Source organism: Pyxicephalus adspersus, chromosome 7 (assembly GCF_032062135.1).
Source record: "Pyxicephalus adspersus chromosome 7, UCB_Pads_2.0, whole genome shotgun sequence".
Lineage (NCBI taxonomy): Eukaryota > Metazoa > Chordata > Amphibia > Anura > Pyxicephalidae > Pyxicephalus > Pyxicephalus adspersus.
Genome location: NC_092864.1, coordinates 63,509,208 through 63,531,746, shown reverse-complemented (window position 1 = coordinate 63,531,746; position 22,539 = coordinate 63,509,208). Strand labels below are relative to the sequence as shown.

Here is a 22,539-nt window from a genome sequence, read left to right as displayed (position 1 = left end):
CAGCTGGATAATGTCAAATACCTAGAATAGCTCCTTGGAGTGCATAAAGGATTAGATAAATAAAAGAAGGATGTTAGGTTATCTGTACAAACTTATCTGTAAAACTATTCCATATGTGACACCAAATATAAAGAAAAAGTAAAGACAACCCAGTGACCTCCAGCTGAACAATACAAGTTATTCTTGGACTTCTAGTACCTGAAAAGCTGAGGCTGAACTTGTTTTGTACTTAGTGTTCACTTTATCAGTAAGTACATAGAATAGTCAGCAGTCTAGTCATGGAAGAAGGCAAGAAAGACACAGACATGAGGAATTATCACAGGAGCACAATCACATAAAGCTTTGTGTTTGACATGTTGGAATAAAATTGTCAAACCCATTTTTCAGATGTTCGTCTAGACTTGTATTGGCATATTGTGAGGTTTCTTAAGTTAACCCAGATTGCCAGTAAGCATGGTACTACCAATTATAGATAGCACGGTCAGTAGCAGAGGATGTTCACGAATATGCAAATGCAGATATATTTTTAATAGGTGAAGCAATAATCATGTCTGTGGCACATACAGAGTTCAAGCCAACTGTCCCTAAAGCAGAACAAAATCCAGTTTATACTCTCCTGTTCCGTCACGGGCACCGCCATCATACGTATTCTCTTCCACATTTTGAACTTTTGGTCAGGATGCCATAGCTCCCGCGCACATGTGCAGAAGTTCATTTAGTCCCGGCAATCGCAGGGGAATCTGGGATGTACCAGGTATCCTGCCAAGCAACTCTGAGCATGCTCAGCAAACATGACAGCTAAAGGGGGCGATCCTAATTCTTAATTCAGGGACAGCATCTATCCATATGTCTGCAATAAAGCTGCCTGATCACTAATTTTTCAGTGTTGGCAAGAGACATTTTAAAAAACTTTACCAAAAAGGCCTTTGACAACATTAAGTCTGTGCCTGCATGGCTGACCATCATCTGAGATCTACGGTTACATTTACACGTTCTAGCTTGCCTGCTGTGTTTGGGCTGCCTCTAAATTGCAGCTTTTTAGTGAGCAGCTGCTGTCTTTGTTGCCTTGCATTTGATGTGTAAATGCTTCAAAAAGCATCATCTAACAATTAGCTAATGATATATGCCTTGAGCAGGGTAAGGATGAAGTGACCCTGGGGAACCAGAAGTCCACTTAGTGTATTCTGAGACCTTGTCTGCAATCTTCCTCTCCTTCATGTGAAGTGAATGAGACAGACATGGCTGGAGCATACACCTCAGCTAATGCTGCACTTTATATTAAGGGAATTAGGGCAACAGAGCTGAAATGGCTATCGCCAGCAAAACTGCACTGCAGTCATGCATCCCACCCACTGCGTGACTGCCTGCGATCTGCAGAGCAGAGTGACAACATAAATCTCCATCTTCTCACAGACAGTAGTATCCTTTTGTGATTCCCTCTCATTTTTTTTAAAGCAAATGAAAGTAATAGGTTTGTGACTTCTTTCTGCACATGGAATTCTATATATGAAATCCCTTCATACTGCAGTGGTTATGTCAGTCTATAGGAAATGCCTGTTAAAAAACACTCCAGTACAATATAATACATTATATAGCAATAGTGCCATCTAGTGGTCTCAATATATAATGCTGACTTTCTCACTTTAAAGTTTAGTAATGTTTGCTCTTGTTAATCCCACCAGCTTTTCTTTTCCCAGTAGCATGCCTAAATATTTTAAATAAAAAGCCAAATCATGTGATGTATTTGTTTACTGTGAAACTGCTTTTATTTGATCGTTTTTTGCATATACTTCTTTATATCTTCTTTGCAACCACAGCTACACCTCTAATGTTCATATGAGTTATGATCATATCAAATCGGTTTTCCTAGACCTCATTTCTGCAAAATTTCAGTTCAGGAATTGCTCAGTTCAGTTCAGCAATGCTAATAGTGCACTCCATCCCCCACCAAGATGCCCACTTTACCTCTACCTAGCACAATGGCCATCAACAGTGTTAATATCCTTCTTTTAGAAATACACACATTTACTTCCCATACATTTGAATAACATTGAACAGGCTTTTTCAATCCTATAGAAAGTTACTGTGCAGGCATGTAGAACAGTAAGATTTATTATCTTCAGAAAGGTAAGGTAAGCGGGCACTTGATGGGGTAATAGGGTTAGAGAATAGAGGCTGCTTAGGTTTCAGAAACATCCACTTAGTTGAACTGATCCAAGCATTGTGTTTATGCTGTCAATGGCTTCTTAAACATTTGTTTTTATTGTTGTTTGTGAATTTTAACATTTAGCATTGATGGCTTAGATGATATCTATCTATTACTGTTAGGAGGTGCTCTTTGGGCCTACAATCCCAAACAATGCCCCACCGCAGGAGGGCACACGCAGCTCGCAGTAGCACAGCAGTTTCAGGATCAGTGCTCTGAGGGTTGCAGCATCCCTGTTCCCTGTAGCTGGAGTTTTTCCCTCGGCATCCTCTGCACTGAGGCTGCACAGCTGAAGGGAATTGGAGCTGTGTTGCAGCTGATTAGCAGAGCGGTTCCTTGTATCCCAGGCTGTCATTGACTGCTGGGGCTTTATAGCCTCTCTGCTTCCAGTCATCTGTGCCTGTTATAGCGTCTGCTGGGCTTACCTGTGTTGGAGTGATTTTGAGTGTTTCTCTGTTTCTGACCATTGCCTCTTCCTGACATTTTGTTTGAACTCTGCTTAGACCGACCTTTGCTTGTGAACCCAAAATATCTCTATAATCCCAACGTGTAGGCTTCCCCTTTGGAAGCTGGCTGCAGACTACTTGCCTTTACCATCTGACACAATATATGAACATCCAGGTGTCACCTAAATATTAATTTATCTACGATTTTACAACACTCAAATATCAAATCATCTACCATTTTTCAATGTTTGAATATAAAAGACCAGAACAAATTAGGGGACTTCCATATCTCCCAAAACCCCTAAGTAAAAGGATCAACTGCTGACAACAAACCCTCCTTCCTCTTAATCATACTTCCAAGCCTTTAATACCTCTATATTTGCATCTAAAATATACCACACCTTTCTGCTATCTAACATACCAGCTAATTGGATTAACCAAAGATGTCTCTCCATGAAATAATTGGTATGCCAAATACTATCTGATCTACTATAATTTGGTCTCTCAAAATTTTCCTGAGGAAGCAATATTGGCGAAACGCGTCAGGAATATAGAGACATTTCTTGTGAACTGTGGAAATAGTAATCAGATATCATTGTACACTCAGTATACTTTATTCATATTCATATTGTCTTTATATAGAATAGACAAGATCTGTTCAGGCAATATTTTACGATGCTTGTATAAGTAAATGCTTTTTTTTTGTTGCCAAAAAAGCCTCTTCTTAGTACTTTCCTCTCTCTTCTTCAATACTTATGACACATAATATGGCAATCACACTATTATCAGATAAAAGTTTCTCTTGGTTACCTAACTCCTCTTCAAACTATTGACTTAATAACCTAATGCTAAAATTCAGCAGAATATATTTTAATCACACAGTAATTAATGAAAAGACAGCACCACACACACAAAACACACATATACCTGTGTTCTTTTTTTATCCTGCTTTAATAACTTTTTTATGATCAGTCTAAAAATAGCACCAAGCAGTGTATTATCTCGTAGCTATATAGCACATATATCACAACACAGTGCTTTACAAAGTCCATATTCAGGTCACGTTCCCTGCTACACTCATATACCATTTACATATGTTTTTGGGGGCAAGCGAAAATCCATGCAAACAGAAAGGGAACTAACAGATTCTATGTAGATAGTGTCCTGGCCAAGATTCAAACCTTTAAAGGCCGCCAGCCACTGATTTAACCTGGTGCCCCCATTCCTGCAGCATTCGTACACATGGGGCCTGATTTATTAAAGCTCTCCAAGACTGAAGAAGATACACTGAACTAAGAATAATACAGTGTTTATTTATTTATCATAGAGATCTGTAAAAAATAATGTTTTCACTACATTACTTAGAGGAGTCAAGCCTGCTGCTTCTTGCTAATGAGTCCCCTTAATAATAGCCACAGCGTGTGAGCAGAGATCATTGAACAACAAACACCCTTCATCACTACATTACAAATGTATTTTAACACCTTGAGCTGTACATAGAGTACAAGCAATTGTGTGCCATTGTGTTTAAAGGAAATGTATAGTTTTTTTTTGTACCAAATGTCTTTATTTAATATGGTAAACCTTTTATAGGCAGTAGTATATTTGGCAATATACAGTTCAGTGTTGCTGACTGCATTCTCCTGCATTTCATATTAGCACTGTGCTGTAACAGTACTGCATTGTACTTTACATTTTATTTTTTTACAGCCATAATTTACTATACTACAGTTTCACCACTAAAATGTATCAGATTTAGATGTTCTTCCTTGAATACAATATTCTGCAGTACTGCACATTACAGACTTGTATCTGTAGTATAAAGATGGCATAGTGCTGCAGTCTGCTGCATGTGCTATGGACTCTGTGCTGTATTCTGCAATATGATGCTTGTACAGTACTGCAATGCACTGCATGCCATATAAAAGTGTTGGTACATCTTACTGATAATAATAGTATCTCACACCTTATTACTCATCTAAGATTGTAAATCCTTTAGGACAGTAGCTTCTTTTAGTGTGGCTTGCTTTTGTTGTTTATAAATTTCTACTGCATTTGTATTAACATTTTCACCTTTGTAGCACTTAATAAGTGCAATGCCAAGGGGATTGTAATGTAGGTCACAGAAATAAAATCTTAACCGAGGCCCACCCTACAACTTTTTTCAGTTCAATTTGTTTCTATTTTTCATTTGTTTGAATTGGATTTGTCATAATTGTAATAGATTTTAGTAGGGGTATTAGTTTTTTAACTGGGATCTTGTATCTTCTTTTAGTGTGTATGTAAAATATTTGTTTTCTCCAATTGAGGCTCAGATAGGGAATTTAGGGGGGTTATGCAGCAGACCCTGAACTCCTGAATCTGAAAGCAGTGAAAGCTTCTAATGTATATGAGGCATACATCATTATCATTTTACAAGTTGCTTAAATATTTTCCCTTTCTGTATAACTTGTGTTTTTACTCATTTTATTGTTCTATGGTGTTGACTCATATACTGATCTGTGTTCAGGGGAGTCTGTACCGGAGTATCAAATGGCATTTCAGGCAGAAGCTGGCAATCACCCTACGTTTGAAGACATGCAAGTTTTGGTGTCAAGAGAGAAGCAGAGGCCAAAATTTCCAGAGGCATGGAAAGAGAACAGCCTTGTGAGTTTCAGATGTGTGAATGATGTTCCCCTATGTGTATTCTGATTTACCACATCAATATAAAACAAGTGTGTAGACCCACAGACCTCCAGACAATTGTACTTTTTGCCCACTGTTCTCATAGAATTCAAGGCTCTGTAACTGTCAATGGATTACTAACAGGGAGGCACAGAATCAGCAAAGGAGACGTGATCTGGTACTCAAGAAAATAGTTCAGCATGAATTTGTGGTTTAGAAGGAGTCAGAACCAGGTGGGGAGTGTGCACCACAAGTTTTTGAGTTTGAAAAAAGACTCAAGACTGATGGGGATAGACCAGATTATAAAGGGGGACAATGAGTACACCAGAGCAGGAGGGATAAATCTGAAAGAGGAATGGGGAAGAGATGAACAAGAAGAATGTACCAGAGAGTAATATACAAGAAAACATGGATTACAGGGAAGAGAAGGAGGTACAGGGAAGAGTCATGGGGGTACACCTGAAAAAAAGGGAGCTGGGTACAAAGAAGGGATGGAGGAGGTACATCCAAGGTCACCCGAAACATGAGGGTAAGTTGGTCTTCTGCCTCAAGCATTACAAGACCCGTGGCAGGTGTGTACTTGTGTACATTGAGTAGGATAAATCCTGTTTAACCATGGCCTCTCCCACTGAGCATGTCATCATACTGATCGATATCTCGCTATCATTTTGGCATCAGACATGTCACCATTATCTTTCTCAACTGATAACAGTGGTCATTTAGGCTAGGCTCACACGTGCAATAATTGTCGCTGGAAAAGATCTTTCACAATCCTTTCCAATGCAAAAAGACTGAAAGATGCATGAATGAGTGCTGTACATACAGCGCCATTCTGCTCTGCTCTTTCTCCCCTTCACTTGTAATATGATTGTTTGTCATTCGTGGATCCGCCAGGACAAAGGCAATTTGATTGCAGTTGATTACAACCATTATTGTACTGCATGTATCTAATATTTCTTTCAAGGAATCCATTTCAAATAGACTATTTTACATCAATACCCAATGCAGGAGGTGTTATATCATACCAACAATGAAGCCACCTTTAAATATATTTATCTTACTCAAAATAGTAATAGTCACTGACCTTCAAAATCAACACCACATAACCTAAAACTAACTGCAGCCTGGGACCTAAATCTATCCCCAGACCTAACTCTTAATCTCCACCTAACCCATAAATGATGTTAACCTGAACTTCAATATTAAAACTGACCTTTAACGTGAACTTGGTCACTCTATGTCACAGTTATATTGGCAATGAAATACTTCACATTGAGAGCACCCACCCCCAGCACATCTGTTCAGATTTAGCTTGTGTCACAAAGCGAGCTTCAAGTTTGAATAGCTGCAGAGGATTTTCCATGTTTTTCAATGGGAAATCCACTAGAATCAATCTGCCCCCTCTAGTAGATTCTACATAGGATAAGGAATTTAGGTTAAAGCGATTTATCACTGATTATTATTTTTGATAACCTTACACATGAATAGGTATTTTTTGCAAGGTGAATTTTTACAACAAACAGTCATGTGATAAAAAATACTGATCAAGGGCAAAAACAGAATATTTGAAACTCACAATAGGAACATACTCCTAGTTCTTTTTTTCTATTACAAATTCTATATTTTTTCCACAGGCTGTAAGATCCCTTAAAGAAACTATTGATGATTGTTGGGATCAGGATGCAGAAGCCAGGCTTACAGCACAGTGTGCAGAAGAGAGAATGGCTGAGCTAATGATGATATGGGAGAGGAATAAGTCAGTGAGCCCAACCATCAACCCAACATCCACAGCTGTGCAGAATGAGCGGTATGTGTATTGCTCTGAAAGTTTTATTTGATGAGGAATAAAAGCATTTGTTACTGTTGTGAAAAAGTCACTGACAATGATTTATCGAATGTGTTGTACTTTCTACGGTTGTAGATAGAAAAAAAGGTAGACAGTCAGATAATAATATTTAATTTCTTATGGTAGATATAATTGGTTAAATATACACATTTGGTGAATAAGATTGTAATATTTTTTTCCTTAATTTCTTTTGTTCATGAAGCAATCTGTCTCAAAGTCGACGGGTCGCGAAAATTGGACCATACCCTGACTACTCATCATCATCTTATATTGAAGATTCTGTGCACAATCCTGACGGCATAGTTAAAAACATTTCGTCTGAGAACTCCATGTCCAGCACTCCCCTTACCACCAGTGAGAAGAATCGGAACTCTATTAATTATGAGCGCCAGCAGGCTCAGGCACGACTCCCTAGCCCGGAGACCAGCGTTACCAGCTTGTCAACGAACACTACCACTACCAACACTACAGGACTTACACCAAGCACTGGTATGACCACAATATCAGAGGTCCAGTACTCAGATGAAACCATTCATGGCTTACAACCCACTGGGCCCACTCCTGTTTGTCTGCAGCTCACAGAGGAAGACTTAGAGACCAATAAGCTGGACCCAAAAGAAGTTGATAAGAACCTAAAGGAAAGCTCAGATGAGAACCTTATGGAACATTCCCTTAAACAATTCAGTGGGTCTGACCCACTGAGCAGTACCAGCTCTAACTTATTTTACCCATTAATAAAGCTGGCAGTGGAATCCACAGGGCAGCAGGATTTTACCCAAATAGCAAATGGCCAAGCTTGCTTAGTTCAAGACATACATCCTGCACAACTCTATCCTCTTCCCAAGCAGCAAAATCTTCCTAAAAGACCTACCACCCTTCCACTTAACACAAAACCATCCGGGAAAGAGTCTAGGCTAAAATTTGGCAGCAAGCACAAATCTAACTTAAAGCATGTTGAGACAGGAGTGGCCAAAATGAACACAGTGAGTGCTGCAGAACCCCATGTGGTAACAGTAACCTCAGCTGTAGGTAGGACAGGCTATGTGAACTCTCAGGGGCCCTCAAGCCAGCATTCAAATACAGTCTTAGGTCCCAGTACCAATTCAATGGCCCAGAGGGCACAGGAAATGCTACAAAACCAGTTCAGAGGTGAGGATAGCCGTCTAAACATCAACTCTAGTCCAGATGAGAATGAGCCACTGCTGAGGAGAGAACAACAAGCTGGGCAGGATGAATCTGTACTAGATCGGCTAGTGGAAAGGAGGGATCGGCCACAGGAGACCAGCAGGGTGAACTCAAATAACAATAACAACAGCATCCAGTGCGTACCGCCAGATACTGAAGCACAGGTTCCTTCTGTAGAACACAGACCGCGCCAGACAAGGAGAGCGCAGAGACCTAACTCACTTGACTTGTCAACCTCCAGTATTATGGATAACTCAAGCACACAATGTAAGTTTTATATTACGGGTTATAAAAAAAAAAAGTTATAGTATATATTAAGTATCATGGTGTATTTATATGATACTTTTACTTCCTATTAATGGTGTTAAAGTAAAAAGAAGTAAAAGTAAATGTGCAGCTGATTTTAAAACGATAATAAACCAGCTTATCACTGTTCTGTGTTAATGGGCTTAATCATCAGTCATGTTGGTAAAAAAAAGGTGGCCTAGATATAGGACACCAAAATGTCATCTTCCTCTAAATCAGCGTTGGCCAACCGGTGGTCTGCGAGAAAATTGTGGTGGACCGCAGCTCTGGCCAGTGCACCCCCGAGCAGGGTCAGCAGAAAGACTTTGCTGGGGGGACGCACCAGCCAGAGCCGCAGACCATGTCCCCTGTATGGATCGCAGGCTCAGTGAACTGGGCGGGTTGTGTCTCTGGACACAACCGGCCCACTTTCCCATTGCGAGAGTGGGTGGGTTCTGGCATCTTGACGTCACTAATGTTTCTTCCCCTTTGAGTGACACCCAGCTCCCCGCACATGCGCAGCCCGAAGCCGGTAAATTTAGTGGTCTGCCGGTCCGAAAAGGATGGCGACCACTGATCTAAATGCATCTTGGAATGTTTCAGTGAAAGTCAGATTCACTGCTTTATCAATAGACCGTTAAATGTGTATTCAATTTATGATTATTACTACTGTAAATTTGATATACTTGAAATATTTTGAGATATTTTATGATTTTGGGCCTGCGGTAAATAAAATGATTGGTGTTCAAACCAAAATCCCCTACCTCTGATTTCTTTTCTATATGTCATTAGACTTTAAAATATTTCCTAACTCTAAATTAATCAAACACAGTGTTCTCCCCAGCCCTTTTTAACTGGGCATACTACCCGGCTGTTTTTGGGTGATTACTGAGGAGTTGGGTCACAATTCAAGGGTTGCAACCCACCTACAGCTTCTTCCCACCCAGATTAAATAAATTTCAACACTGAAGTAGATCACAAGCATCTAATAGGTTACTCTTTAGAAAAGAGGAGGATTACGTTAAGTATGAACTTTAGGTATCTCTAGAATATTGCAATCACTAAGCAGTGCTTTCAATGTTCTTGAGTTGTAGGTTTCTGTTGTAATTTCCATGGCCTCTGCTTCTATGCTAAATATCTTTGATTAGACAAAAAAAAAATAATGCTTTAGAATTTTATGTCTGTAATTTACTGTCCCAAGTTAAACCATCATCCAATAAATCTAACTTTTTTGGTATTTAGGTGATACTCTATCAGACAGTCGGGCTGGCTCAGGCGAGAAGATTAAGAAGAGAGTAAAGACACCATACTCCCTGAAACGATGGCGTCCTTCTACATGGGCCATCCCCACTGAGCGCCAGGACTGTGAGGTCAACAACAATGGGGGCGATGACATCTTCAGCCACTCTAAGTCAAGCTCAGCTGTTTACCTTATAGATGGGGGCACCACTACTGCTGCCCTTTCTAAAGATGCCAGGATGAGCTGCTTATAAATGATCCAATCATCTCTTTTTTATTATTAATATTTTTAATATTATTTTCAAGTTTTTTTGAATGCCTCCAAATTCTGTTTTTCATCCAATGAGCAGAAGACATGGAAATTCATATTTCTATCATCAAATCTTTGTACAGGACTTGCAATAACTCTCATGGTTATGGCAGGGTCAGCAATCCAGTTCATGTCTTGCCCTTCCACAACCATGGGAGTTACATAGAATTCAGCTATGCAGAGTAAACACAAAAATAACAGTTTATGCTTCCATGTTGTTGTTTTTCTTTTTTCATTTTGAAAGTAGTTCTGCACCTTCTACATATTGTTATGTGAATCTTAACTCTGCTCATGTTTCATGTATATCTAAAAAGAAAAAAAAAAAAACAAAGAAATAGACCACAGAAAGTGGAACACCTCTGAAAATTTCTTTTGTTAATACAACAAAGGAGAAGATTATATTGACCATTGTGGTCTCTAAAATTCTGCAAAAACTGTCAGACAGGAATAACTGCAGCAGTGTCTTGTGCACGCAAATTTTGATTTTTATGCCGTGTCTAGTCTGTATGTTGATGTGTTAAAGAAGCGCTCGTTCAAGGACAAATACACTAAGAATTGCTTATTTCCTGCCTTTATTTTAGTAGCAAAAGACTTTGCACTTTTAGGTAAAAGCACTGCAAGTCATATTGAAAATGGCTGTCTCACAGGAAGTATCCATTAACAATTCTGAACCCCTAAACTGGCAATCCGTTTACTCCATGGCTTGGATGAATTTTAGCCTTAGATTCACAGGGCTTCAATCTTTCCAGCTACTGGAGAAGACTTAGCTGTGGCATGATGGACTTGCAATGGACTGGGGGGGTTTTATGTAAAATGTTTACTTTCACCAGGCTTATTTGCGTATCGGACAACCATTCTTAGCTAATGACACTCGGAGGAAGAAGAAACGGGACACGTCTGTTAAGGCTTTAAGGCGTATGTTAAAAATAGATTAAAAGAATATATAAATATATATATAAAATACGTGATTATAACAAGAAAAGAGCTTATAAAAATGATATTTTAGCCTATCTGTGCAAGAGTGAACACTTGTTAAGCAGAGTGGATTACCTTTGAATATCTGGCTTTTCATGTACTTGGTTGAAATGTGCAATGATATATTTTTCCTCAATGCTTTACTGCAAAATACATTTCACTAACACTAAAACTTTCCGTAATGTTTGTGACTTTTTTTTTACATAGTTTTTCCCTAAGTAACCGCTACAAAATGTCCCCACGAGCTGCTTTTTGTATCTGGGAGCTGCCCGTTGCTGGTTATGTCCTGTGAATATGCTTTACCTTTGTACTTTTAATATGTATTAAATAAGTGTATGCAAAAAAAGAGAAACCAGGCTTGTCCCTTTAAAGAAGCAGTGTCACTTCCAGTGCTGAAATTACCTTGGAGAAAGTCTCCTGATCTCAGGCTCTCTGTGGACTGTGCTGTAAAGTCACTTTGCATGTGTCTGCAGTTGTAACATTACCCCCATTGAGCACTAACAGTGTACAAGCACAAGATGACATTCTCTCAGAGATACATTAAGATATTGGCACTTAATCTGAACTGTAACGTAAGAAAACTCTGTAAACCCAGTTAACCTAGGCCAGAGCCAAGTTCTAAACTAGCCCATGGCTATTTTTATTGTGATACCCCTAGAACCTCAAAACTTGTATCCAGACTGTTTTATATACAACAAACAGTATAAATATTTGTGGTCAAATCTAATATTTTTTTTTCTTTAAAAGATTATAAAAACAAGTACAAAACTTCTGCACCCCCAGCATCTTTTTGCCTTTTTTATTTGTTGAACAGCCTTCAACAAATAAAAAGGTGAAAGGCAAGTGCAAATGGTAAGAAATCAGCTTGCCTGAATAAACATTTAAAAGCTGTTCTTATTGGCTGCCATGCAGTTTTTTTTAATTTTTTTTGAGTTAGCAACAGTATTTTTTGCAAGACAATCCAAAGGTTGATTTTTTAAGGCAAACCTGCAGTGCTTAATGTTTGCCCCAAAGACTTTCTTTGAAATATTATCATATAACCTGAATTATCTTTGTTAAACCCGACTTAATTAGTAACCCGGACAGTTAATTTTGAGTGGGGAGGGATCTAGAACCTTTGGATCGATTTCTTTACCTTCCTCTCCCAATGAATATTTGTAAAAGAAGAGGATGTGGTTCTTAGGAAGTGAGGGAAAATCCATCAACTAAAAACTGGCAACAATGAAAAAAACATCTAATGCCCAAAATCATCGTCACTCAAAAACTTAGCAAGAATTTTACTTTAATATTACTTCGAAAAAGGTAATTTTGCTTGTATAATAATGACTATATGGTATGCTGGAAATAGACAATCAATATGCATAACCACAAATTCAAAAAAGGAAACTGTTGCAAATACAATTCTAAGGCTAGGTTATCCAGCATTTTTATAGATAAAATCATTTGGGGCCCATTTCGCTTTTCCGTTCTAGTAACTGCATCTCACAATAACATGTTTTATATGTGTTGGCATTGTGCAGTGTCATTCAAGGCAATGCAGCCCCAATGTATCACAACGTTCAGAAATGTGCAACTTCTACTTTTGTGCTGCATTTCTGTTTTTTGTCCGTTCTTGTGTGGAAGCCCATTCAAAACATTTTGGGCTTCCTCAATTCAATACACATTAATTTATGATAGCATGACTGCTGATGCACGATACAGAAATCAGTGCATTTCTCAAACATGTCTACCAAGTGGGTGATTTGAAAACGTGGGTTTTACCTAATGGTAACCAAGCATTTCCAGGCAGAAAAGTCCCATAAAGCTAATCTGTGCCCTGCTCTAAATTTTTAGCCTCACCTAAGTGTCAATTTAAACCATGTCACAGAAATATAGTATTCATATATCCCAGCATATAGACGTTTAATACCATTAGGGTGCCTTTATTTCATCTTAGTGTGCTGGGGTAATTGAGCTCTCAGCACAATGGTAACTGTGACACTTCTCCATTAAAGGCGTTCTGTCCATTTCATTCATATTTAACATTTATACACCATTAGTAACCAGGACATTTTGATTTAATTATCATATTTTCTGTTCATTGATGCCTATTTGTTTACTTGGTGCAGAGTAATGATGTAATGTTCTCATCACAAACAAAGATCAGCAATTTGGTGGTCTGTGGCACTAGTGAATACTTAAAGCTGATTGATTGTTATATTACATTGCTTATTCTATAGGCACTATTGCATTAAACAAGCCTTACTGCATTACATCCCATCGTCTATCTGAATGCTGTACTAGTATATTATACTATATATTCTAGTATGGTATACTATTATTTTTACCGTTCATTGTGTACAAATTTCTTATAGTGTTACCTTTATAAAATACTGGTATAATATGCTACATTATTTTAGTGTAGTATACTAGTATTCCATATATTTATTATCCGCGCTGTCATTTTATTTTGTAAACACAATTTGCCATAATCTCACAACAATATACTAATTCAGAATATCATACAGTGTATTCTGCTATAGTACATTTTTCTAGCTTAATTTATAACAATGTTAACCTAGAAAAAACAGGATGGTCAGGGTCATGAACAAACACCAATTTATCTCCTGCTGAATAGAATTTTGGAAAGGCAGTTTAACCTTATTCATTATTGTTCTTTTCCATAACCAATTGAAATAAATAAATATCAATTAACAAGACAACTGTATTGTATTGACTAGCTTGTTTCAGAAGAGAGTGACTTATTTAAACCAAATATTTTGTGTCGGATTTCTTCAAGTGCCCTTGGCACTAAGTACAGAAATATGAATTGTGCCTAATAAGTGTATAGAAGTAACTTTGTGAGTGCTGCTGGAAATTATTAGCTCAAAATTAAACACACTTTACCATTTGTTCTAAGGTAGTTGTGTATTTGTATGGTGCATGTATATTTTTTGTAGTGTCTTAAGTTTAAATTACATTAAGGCCGTTTCAGACCCACAGTGAGTTGTAGTGTTCTGCTGCAGGCTCAATTGTGGTCCCAAACATTCCTGTTCTTGTAAATGAGAGAGGATGGGAACCATTTTTTGCACAGGATTGTATGCAGCTATAGCACATTGTGGTTCCCAGTAGCATCATGCTGCTTTTGGCTGCCTAGTTGTTTTTGTAAAGATTTACACCACAAATCTGGTTACCTGTAGTGTGGCTTGCCACTCCCAGAGCAGCCAATCACATGGCTTCAATCCACAGGTGTGAAAGAGGCTTTAACCTCTCACATAGCTCGTTCCACCCAGAAGCTCCCTAAATGCAGATGTGAACTTTAGATTGAAATGTTCTGCAAGGCTGTTTTAATGACTTGGTGGGCATAGGATAACCTCTGTGGTCATCCTCAAAGTCCTGTTGAGTAAACAACTCAATGGATACCCAGAAGACAAATTTGTAGTGGATATATCTTCCCTGGGCAAGGTCTGCTGAGCACTGATATGGATGCAGAGATCGGAGAATGTACTGTAAAAACCTTTGTGGATCACTATGAAATCGTCCCACTGCCAATCTGGAATAGTACTCAATTATTCATGTGAATTTGTGCCATACAACAGGAGCGTCATTTTGAAAATGATTTAATGACCTTTTCTGTGTTCCTTCACTCTCTCTATTTTTTTCTGTCTCTCTCTGTTTTCTAACCCTTCTCTGCTTAAAAATGTACGTTTGTTACTTTATCCTCAGCTCCAAAGCTGGAGGCCATATAAGAAACACATCACCTGTTTGTGAATATGCACTTAAAATATATAAATATATGAGATATTTATCCCAGAAGCCTTCATTTTCAATTATATCTGGACAAGTAGCACTTGTTAATTGAAATTTGAATACAAATTCAGTGAAATCAGTTGTTCATTTTAAATATTTTATTTTAAACAATTGCTTGTGTATTGAGCCTCTTTTGAATAAAACCTTACCTTGCTTTGCCAGTGCTGATATCAGGTCCTATACCAGGTTCAGGATCTTTGGCCATCTTATTTGGATAGGCTGGAATGGCATAACTCCTGCTCATGTGCACAGGAGTTAACTCATTCCCAGCACTAAGGTATGCTGATGACGTACAATGAGATGCATAAGCTCAACGCAGTGTTCATTGTACAGAAGATTGTGAACTGACAGGTAAGTTTGTTTCATTGCAAAAGAGATATAATATATCCTCCATTTTAGATTTTTAGGTTGTTAACTTTGAACAAAAAATAACAATGTTATCTTTCTTTTGTATACTACTAATCTATTTCCCCTCTATAAAATGGAGATATATTTGTGGTCCATCCTAGATAGAGGTTAATAGAGGAGGTGTAAGTGTTTCCACCAAAGGACAGGAAATGGGTTATTATCAGAAACATAAAAAAAGGGAAAAGCTTGTGAAAAGAAACTTAATGCAGTCTTCATTTAAGGCAACTATTCTACATGATAAACTATATTTGTGCCAGTGTCATAAAATATTGCAATATTTTGAAGGCTTGTACCATGATGCATTTTACAATACTTAATTAGATCCAGTGCCTGATGTTTGCAGTATCAATCTCATATCACCTGTGTTCCTTCTCCCCTATGGATGGAGTGATATTTGTACTCACCTAACCTAATATATGTATACACACAGAATTGTATAGTGCATGCTGGGTTTGCAACAAGTGTTATGACCATTTTATAAACTGAGCCTCACCTAGCTGGTGGAAGAAAAAGCATACTGGTAAAGGAAACCCTCCAGTGGTATGAAATGTTATCCTGCCCCTGCCTATATAATCCTATTAACTTAAGATACATACACACACTAGATTGTTGTTGCCTGAAGTGAATGTTGTAATCATCTCAGGCAAAATCTAGCATCTAGCATGTGTACAGTGGTCCCCTGACTTTATTTCTTGGTCCAACTGCTGTACTTTCCAATGAAGATTGCAGAAGGGTGCCACTTGCTCATCCTCCTCGCTCACCTCTCCATAGAACAGAACAGCGCTGTGTTTACAGCCCTCATTTATTCTCCTGTCACTGGAACCTATCAGGCTATTGCAAGCTAAGGGAACTATTGATAGCAAAGTGTAGGATCCCATGCAACATATATAAAGCCAGCAAAGCTTGCCTACACCTTGTTTTAGGCTCAAGATCTTTTAGCCAACTACACATAACTGAATGAAATAGATAATGACAATTGGGAACAGCATGGCAAATAACAAAATTGCTCCACTAGAACATTTGAAGAAACATGTTCCTTACATTAAACCAAAGAATAATGGGAATATTGAACGAGGTAAAGGAATGGATAAACATTGGCACATCAAAATATCACTGAAGAGTAGCTATTGTTTGGCAAATCTTGTTTGAAGATGGAGGAAAGTTATATATATATATTTAATGTAAAATATTGTAGTATTGCCAAGAATATTTGTTTGAGTTTTGAAAAAATGTTTAATTTTTGCTGTTTGTGTACTATTATAGAGATTACCTATCAAATCACTAGGAAGGCTCCTCTTAACCCCAGATGCACATACACTAAATCTATCTACAATAAATCTTAGTTTTGACCTTAGTCTCTAAAGTTTGGAGGAAAGTATTGGTACTAATTATACTAATTACCAAATGTATATCAGGAAATAAATCTGCTTTTTTATTGCTGAAGAACTGTTGTCTGTGTGCACATTTTCCTCTCTGACTGTAAGATAAGGAGGAAGGAATAAACTTAAATATTAGCATGAACAAAAAAGTTGTTCACTAATACAGAGACCCTGACCTTTTTAATGGTAAGTTTGTTATCCTTAAAATCTTTTTATGTTTTGTATCACTTTGAGTGAGCTCTTGGATACATTTTCAATTCAATTTTCTACCTGCTAATCCTGCTTTGCAGTAACTTTGTATCCAAACCAGGTAACCGGTTATTCAGATTTGTATGCATTTCCACTTTTGCCCATATAAATCCCTACAAAATACCAAGACCAAGAGGAATTCTTCTCTGCTTACAGTATTCACTATATAGGTTTATAGGAACATGTTGAGTGTTTTTTTTCTCATTGTATTTGGTAAGAAATGGAATCTGGACATCTCTTTCTCACAAATAGTATTTTTCCTATCCTTCACCTTTCTCAAAGAAACTTATTGACAGTCTATCAATCACTAGAAGGGGCCCTTTGATACAACTTTCATCTACAATAAAGAATATCAATGTAGTACATGTACTTTTTAAAATCCCAGAACTTAGGCCTGATTTATGAAAGCTTTCCAGGACTATGCAAGATACCCAACTATCATGGGGAGAACCTGGGGATCCAACAAACGTGCAACAGATTTGGTCTAGGATTCAAAAAAGTTTGTCAAGCAATAGGAAATGTTTTTTAAGATATCCATTCCAGGTTTGCTGGCTGAATCACTTAAATTATCGCTTAAATAATCTGGCCCCTTATGCCAGAGTTTTCATAAATGAGCTCAGTAGGTCCAAAAGTTTGATGTCAATTTGCCAGTAATTTCAGTAGGGTAGTTAAAATTTTTGCAGACACAATTTTTCTTGTCATATTGGGAAATGTTTGTCACCTTTTATGTTTGTTGCCAGGTACTGTTTACTTTTCTCCCTTGAAAAGATCTATGCTTCTCCTCACCTGAAGATACTGGGCAAATAACAATTTAATTGTATTATATTGGTTACAAGGTGCATGTTCTGACCTTTATTTAGCTCTCTACTTTATCATTCTAAGCCAGCTCACCTGGGAAATCTCCACTCTTTCTGGGTACAAGGTCATAATCTTCCTGCCCCTCAAAATGTAGTGTTTGGTTCCTGAGTGTCTGATTGCTATGTCTGCATTTTCTCTCTTGAGGGTGGGAAAAGTTATCGAAGTACCTGTGTAATTTTTGACATTGCTCTGCATGCTGTAGGTATCTATCCGAGCCAAGAAAGTATTTCTCTAACTCCTTACACTTTGCTGGGGAAGAGAGTTGTCTTTTTTAATGAACCATTTCATATTTTTAAGATCAAATAATATTGCAATACTAAAGTTATAAAATAAAAAGAATGCAGAAAGGGCAAAACACTACTAGAAGGATGCATTGGAGATTTGTAACTCTAATACTTGGCTTGTATAGTACGTTAACGTTGGATACCCATGTTCATTTTGAATGTCCTGAAACATGTTTGTATCACTGTGTTGCAATGTGTTTTTTTAGTAGACTTCTTTTTCCAGCAGGAGCCAGCTATTAGCAATAATTGATGTTTGGAGAACTTCCCTGGTGGCTGTTGTTGATGTATGCCGCTGTGTTTTGCAATGTATAGTATACTGCTGTAAAAATAAATATCCTATTTTTGTTGGACCAAACACAAGGCATTTGTCTAAACCTGCAACGTTGAAAACAATATTATTTTGTATAAACTCGGTCATGGCCTAGTAGTGTGCGTTCTAAAGAATACTCCAGACATGGGCCTACATTTATCCTACAGACAAATGGTGTGTTACCAGCACACGCCTATTATTATTACGCAGTTTTTTTTTATAGCGCCGACATTAGGCAGTGCTGTACATAGTCAAGTCCATAGTCATGTCGTTTGCTGTCCCCTCGAAGGAGCTCACAATCTAATGTCCCTTCCATAGTCATATGTCTTTAATACAGTCTAAAGTTAATTTTGGGGGGAAGCCAATTAACCTAACTGCTTTGTTTTTGGAATATGGGAGGAAAACCCATGCAAACACAGGGAGAACGTGCAAACTCCATGCAGATAGTGTCCGGGCCGTAATTCAAACCTGGGACCCAGCAAAGGCCAGAGTGCTAACCACTGAGCCACCATGGTCAGGAAATAAACATAACTGGAATAGTTTTCCCACCATGTCTGACTGGTTGTTACTAGGAATAACATGCAGATGGTGGTAGTGATATTGCCTGGCTTGTATTTTACTGGTGTGACCAATAAAACTGGGAACACTGGTGTTATTAATTTAAAAAAATAATATTGCAACCTTAGCTGTAGCCTGAAAACTAATATATGAACAATAATGTGTTCTGAGAGCATCCACCATTACATCACTGTAAATGCCATGGCGGTGGAGAGTTAAATACACCAGAATTGTTATTTCCATAATTACATAGAGGGAGGAAATAGTCCGGCAATGTCTAACATGTATTACCTTGTCTTTCTTTGCATTCCCACAAACACATCAGGCCATGTTAGCTATGGAAGTTTCAGACATTTTAGTTCCTATGTTTATTATATGATCGGCTAATAAACCATTTAATAGGAAAATATGAAATGCAGTGAATAGATTGATCCGATTTTATGCAGCGATAACTGAATATTTATGTATATACATTTTATTTGTATGGTAGATCTGTGTAACCCAAAATACAATGTATGGATATTCCTGGCATGTTCAGGCAGGGTATTGTGCATGTCATTTTTGTTTTATTGTGTCACAGTATATCCTGTGAAGAAATCATATTTTATTATAAATCATGTAAAGAAATCATATATATTTTATTATAGGTCACGTGAAGAAATCATATATTGTATTATACATCACATGAAGAAATCCTATAATGTGAAGAAATCATGTATTACAGGTCATGTGAAGATATCATATATTTTATTATACATCATGTAAATCATATATCGTATTATAAATCGTGTAAAGAAATCATATTTTATTATAAATCATGTGGAGAAATCATATAAATTTTATTATAGGTCATGTGAAGAAACCATATAAATTTTATTATAGGTCATGTGAAGAAACCATATATATTTTGTTATAGGTCATGTGAAGAAATCCTATATTTTATTATACATCATGAGAAGAAATCATATTGTATTATAAATCATGTAAATCCTTAATGTACAGCGCTGCGTAATATGTTGGTGCTATATAAATCCTGTTTTGTTAATAATATTTTAATATAAATCATGTAAATCCTATATTTTATTATGAATCGTGAAGAAACCATATTTATTTTATTATCACTTCCTTTTATTGCATATGAAGTGTTTTTGTGTTGCATCAGGCCAGGGAAGGGCCATTCATACACAGATGTTGTACTAGACATCTCCCTCCCCCTCCATGGCTGATGCCAGAGGCATTCTCTTGTTACTACAGCCATGACGACAGAGGCTTGTAGGATCCAGCCCCGATGCTCTGAATGACAACCTCTGGCAGGTGACTGGAAGCCACAGTGTTGCCCATGACAGAACAGCAGACTTTTCCCGCCCTCTCTCCACCCCCTTCACGCTCATTCTCCGCAGGCTAGGGAACCGCCAACTGATTGGCTTCTTAGCGTCTAGGAGATGACTCGGCCACCAATCATCTACTGTTACCTCGTTAATTCTGCATTTTCATTGGTAAAAACTGAGCAGCCAATGGACGTCAGATTGTAGTGATGGTAGGCGTGGCGAAAGCGCGCAGGGTGTTGTGTTGTCTCTAGACAGAATTGCTGCGCGCGCCACAGGTGCCGCTGCTACACCGAGCGCGTTCACAGATAGCGAGCTTCCGTGCAGCCCCCTCCCCCCCCCGACGGATTTCGGCTGCCGACATTCTCTGTAAAGCTGCCTGCAGCGGAGTGGGAGATGTCCCAGCAGTGGGTGAGGAGAAATGGCTCCCCCACACCTCCGGTAAATCCCTCCGGTGCGGGCGGTGCTCCGGGCGGCCGCCTCCAGCCTATGAGAGCCACGGTGCCCTTCCAGCTAAAGCAGCACGGCAGCCCTACCCGGGTGAACAACAACAACGGCGCCGCCCTACGCCCTCCCTCCCGGAGCGGCAGCCCCACCAGGGGCAATGGGGCGAATGGCAACGGTGTGGAGTCTCCCCCGGCCGTGAGCAACTCCAGAGGAAGCCCCACCGTGTCCACCCAGACCGGGGCCTCACCCACTCGTGGCCACCACCACCACCATCATCACCACCATCACTCCCATCATCACCACCACCATCACCACAATAACCAGCATCACCAGCAGCCCGGATCCCCGAACTCTGCAAGCCCGGCCATAGACTCCAGCACACCGGGCGTACCGTCCTCCTCCTCCCCGTCTCCTGTGGGCAGGCCAGGCTGGCAGCAGAGGAGCTCCCCAGAGAGGAAAAGCCCCAGCTCCCCTAAAGGTAAACTCACCCCCATTCTCAGCACGGGGGCCACATTGTAGCCTGTATGGCGGGTTGGGCAAATTCTGGCCCGCGGGCCAAAGCTGGCCCTCAAGGAATTCCAAATATGAATTGCAGCTGGCCCGCCGCTGCATTGAAATACCGCCGCTACTACAAATCCCAGCCTCCCTGCCTATGTGTGGCCCTACATTGCACTGTTTTACAGACATAAGTCATGCTGGGAAATGTAGTAGTGACATTTTTTTGTGTCTATAGACCAGCGGGCTCTCTGCCTATGTGTGGCCCCGCATTGCACTATTTTCTTGAAGCAGGGAATTGTAGTAGCGGTGCTATTTCAGTTTCAAGTTTGGTCCGCGACTTTGTCAAATTTTTTTATTTTGGCTCACTGTGTGTTTAAGTTTGACACCCCTACTGTAGGGTACTGATTCCACACACACGTCTGGATTGCTGGTTTAGAATTCAAACCCCTAAAATTCCTTATTTATGTTCATGTCATTTTAAATCTGCAGCTTTCATAAAGTAATTGTGATCCTGCCAGGAAAGTCTTTGTGTTATAGGGTGACAACTGTCTTGCATTCACGCTCCTGCGTTGTCACCATCTCATGTACTGGTGCGGATATGGAGGACTGTTGTCTTTAATAGAAGGCGGTATATAGATGTGATATCTGAATGATGGGGAATGGCAGGAGGTCGTCTGAAGCACCGGAATGCCAACAAGTTGATTAAAAAAAACAAAAAAAAAAACAGTTTGTTAGTAAACTTAATATCATCCATTTATTTTTTACTGCTTGAAATTAGATGTGTTGCAGGTAGCTGGCAATATATTGGTCTGAAGGCTGCCATACACCAACATGGAAGCTCCATTGCTTTCCTTGTGTTGCATTACATGTATATATGCATGTACATTATATGTGGACGCTCTACCTAGTAAATTATTGCAATATGGCCACCATACAACTTTATATATATATATATATATATATATATACACACAAAATCCCATTTACTTTTTTAAAAGGCACTAAACTGAAGACTGCAAAAAAAAAACCCACCTTCAATCCCTCAGGGCAGTCCGATCCATCCGGAGGTTTCTTCTATCGGGTCCCGTGTTGTCCCGGCATCCGTCTTCATTCCGCCATCTTTTCCTCTTTTTCCTGGTCCTTTATCCTACATCACCTGACCCAGGCATGAGATTGGGTCACGTGGGATGAAAAAAAAAATCGCCAATCTCAATGCACATGATTAGATTGGCAAATTTTTCTCATGCTTGAGCATGCGCAGATGGAGCACCCAAGAGC

General features: G+C 38.9%; 2 protein-coding genes across 2 annotated transcripts in view; both read left to right on the top strand.

Moving 5' to 3' along the window:
- The window catches only part of BMPR2 (bone morphogenetic protein receptor type 2), a 63,533-nt gene extending 49,487 nt beyond the window's left edge, over positions 1 to 14,046 (top strand). The window contains exons 10-13 of the mRNA XM_072419136.1: positions 5,162 to 5,298; positions 6,951 to 7,123; positions 7,365 to 8,614; positions 9,875 to 14,046. Coding sequence (XP_072275237.1) covers positions 5,162 to 5,298; positions 6,951 to 7,123; positions 7,365 to 8,614; positions 9,875 to 10,125 — 1,811 coding nt within the window. The 3' untranslated portion in view covers positions 10,126 to 14,046. The remainder of the gene's footprint in view (positions 1 to 5,161; positions 5,299 to 6,950; positions 7,124 to 7,364; positions 8,615 to 9,874) is intronic.
- A 6,514-nt stretch (positions 14,047 to 20,560) lies between these two features.
- The window catches only part of FAM117B (family with sequence similarity 117 member B), a gene marked incomplete in the record, with an annotated part of 24,242 nt that continues 22,263 nt past the window's right edge, over positions 20,561 to 22,539 (top strand). Inside the window, 1 exon segment of the mRNA XM_072419135.1 lies at positions 20,561 to 21,241. Coding sequence (XP_072275236.1) covers positions 20,713 to 21,241 — 529 coding nt within the window.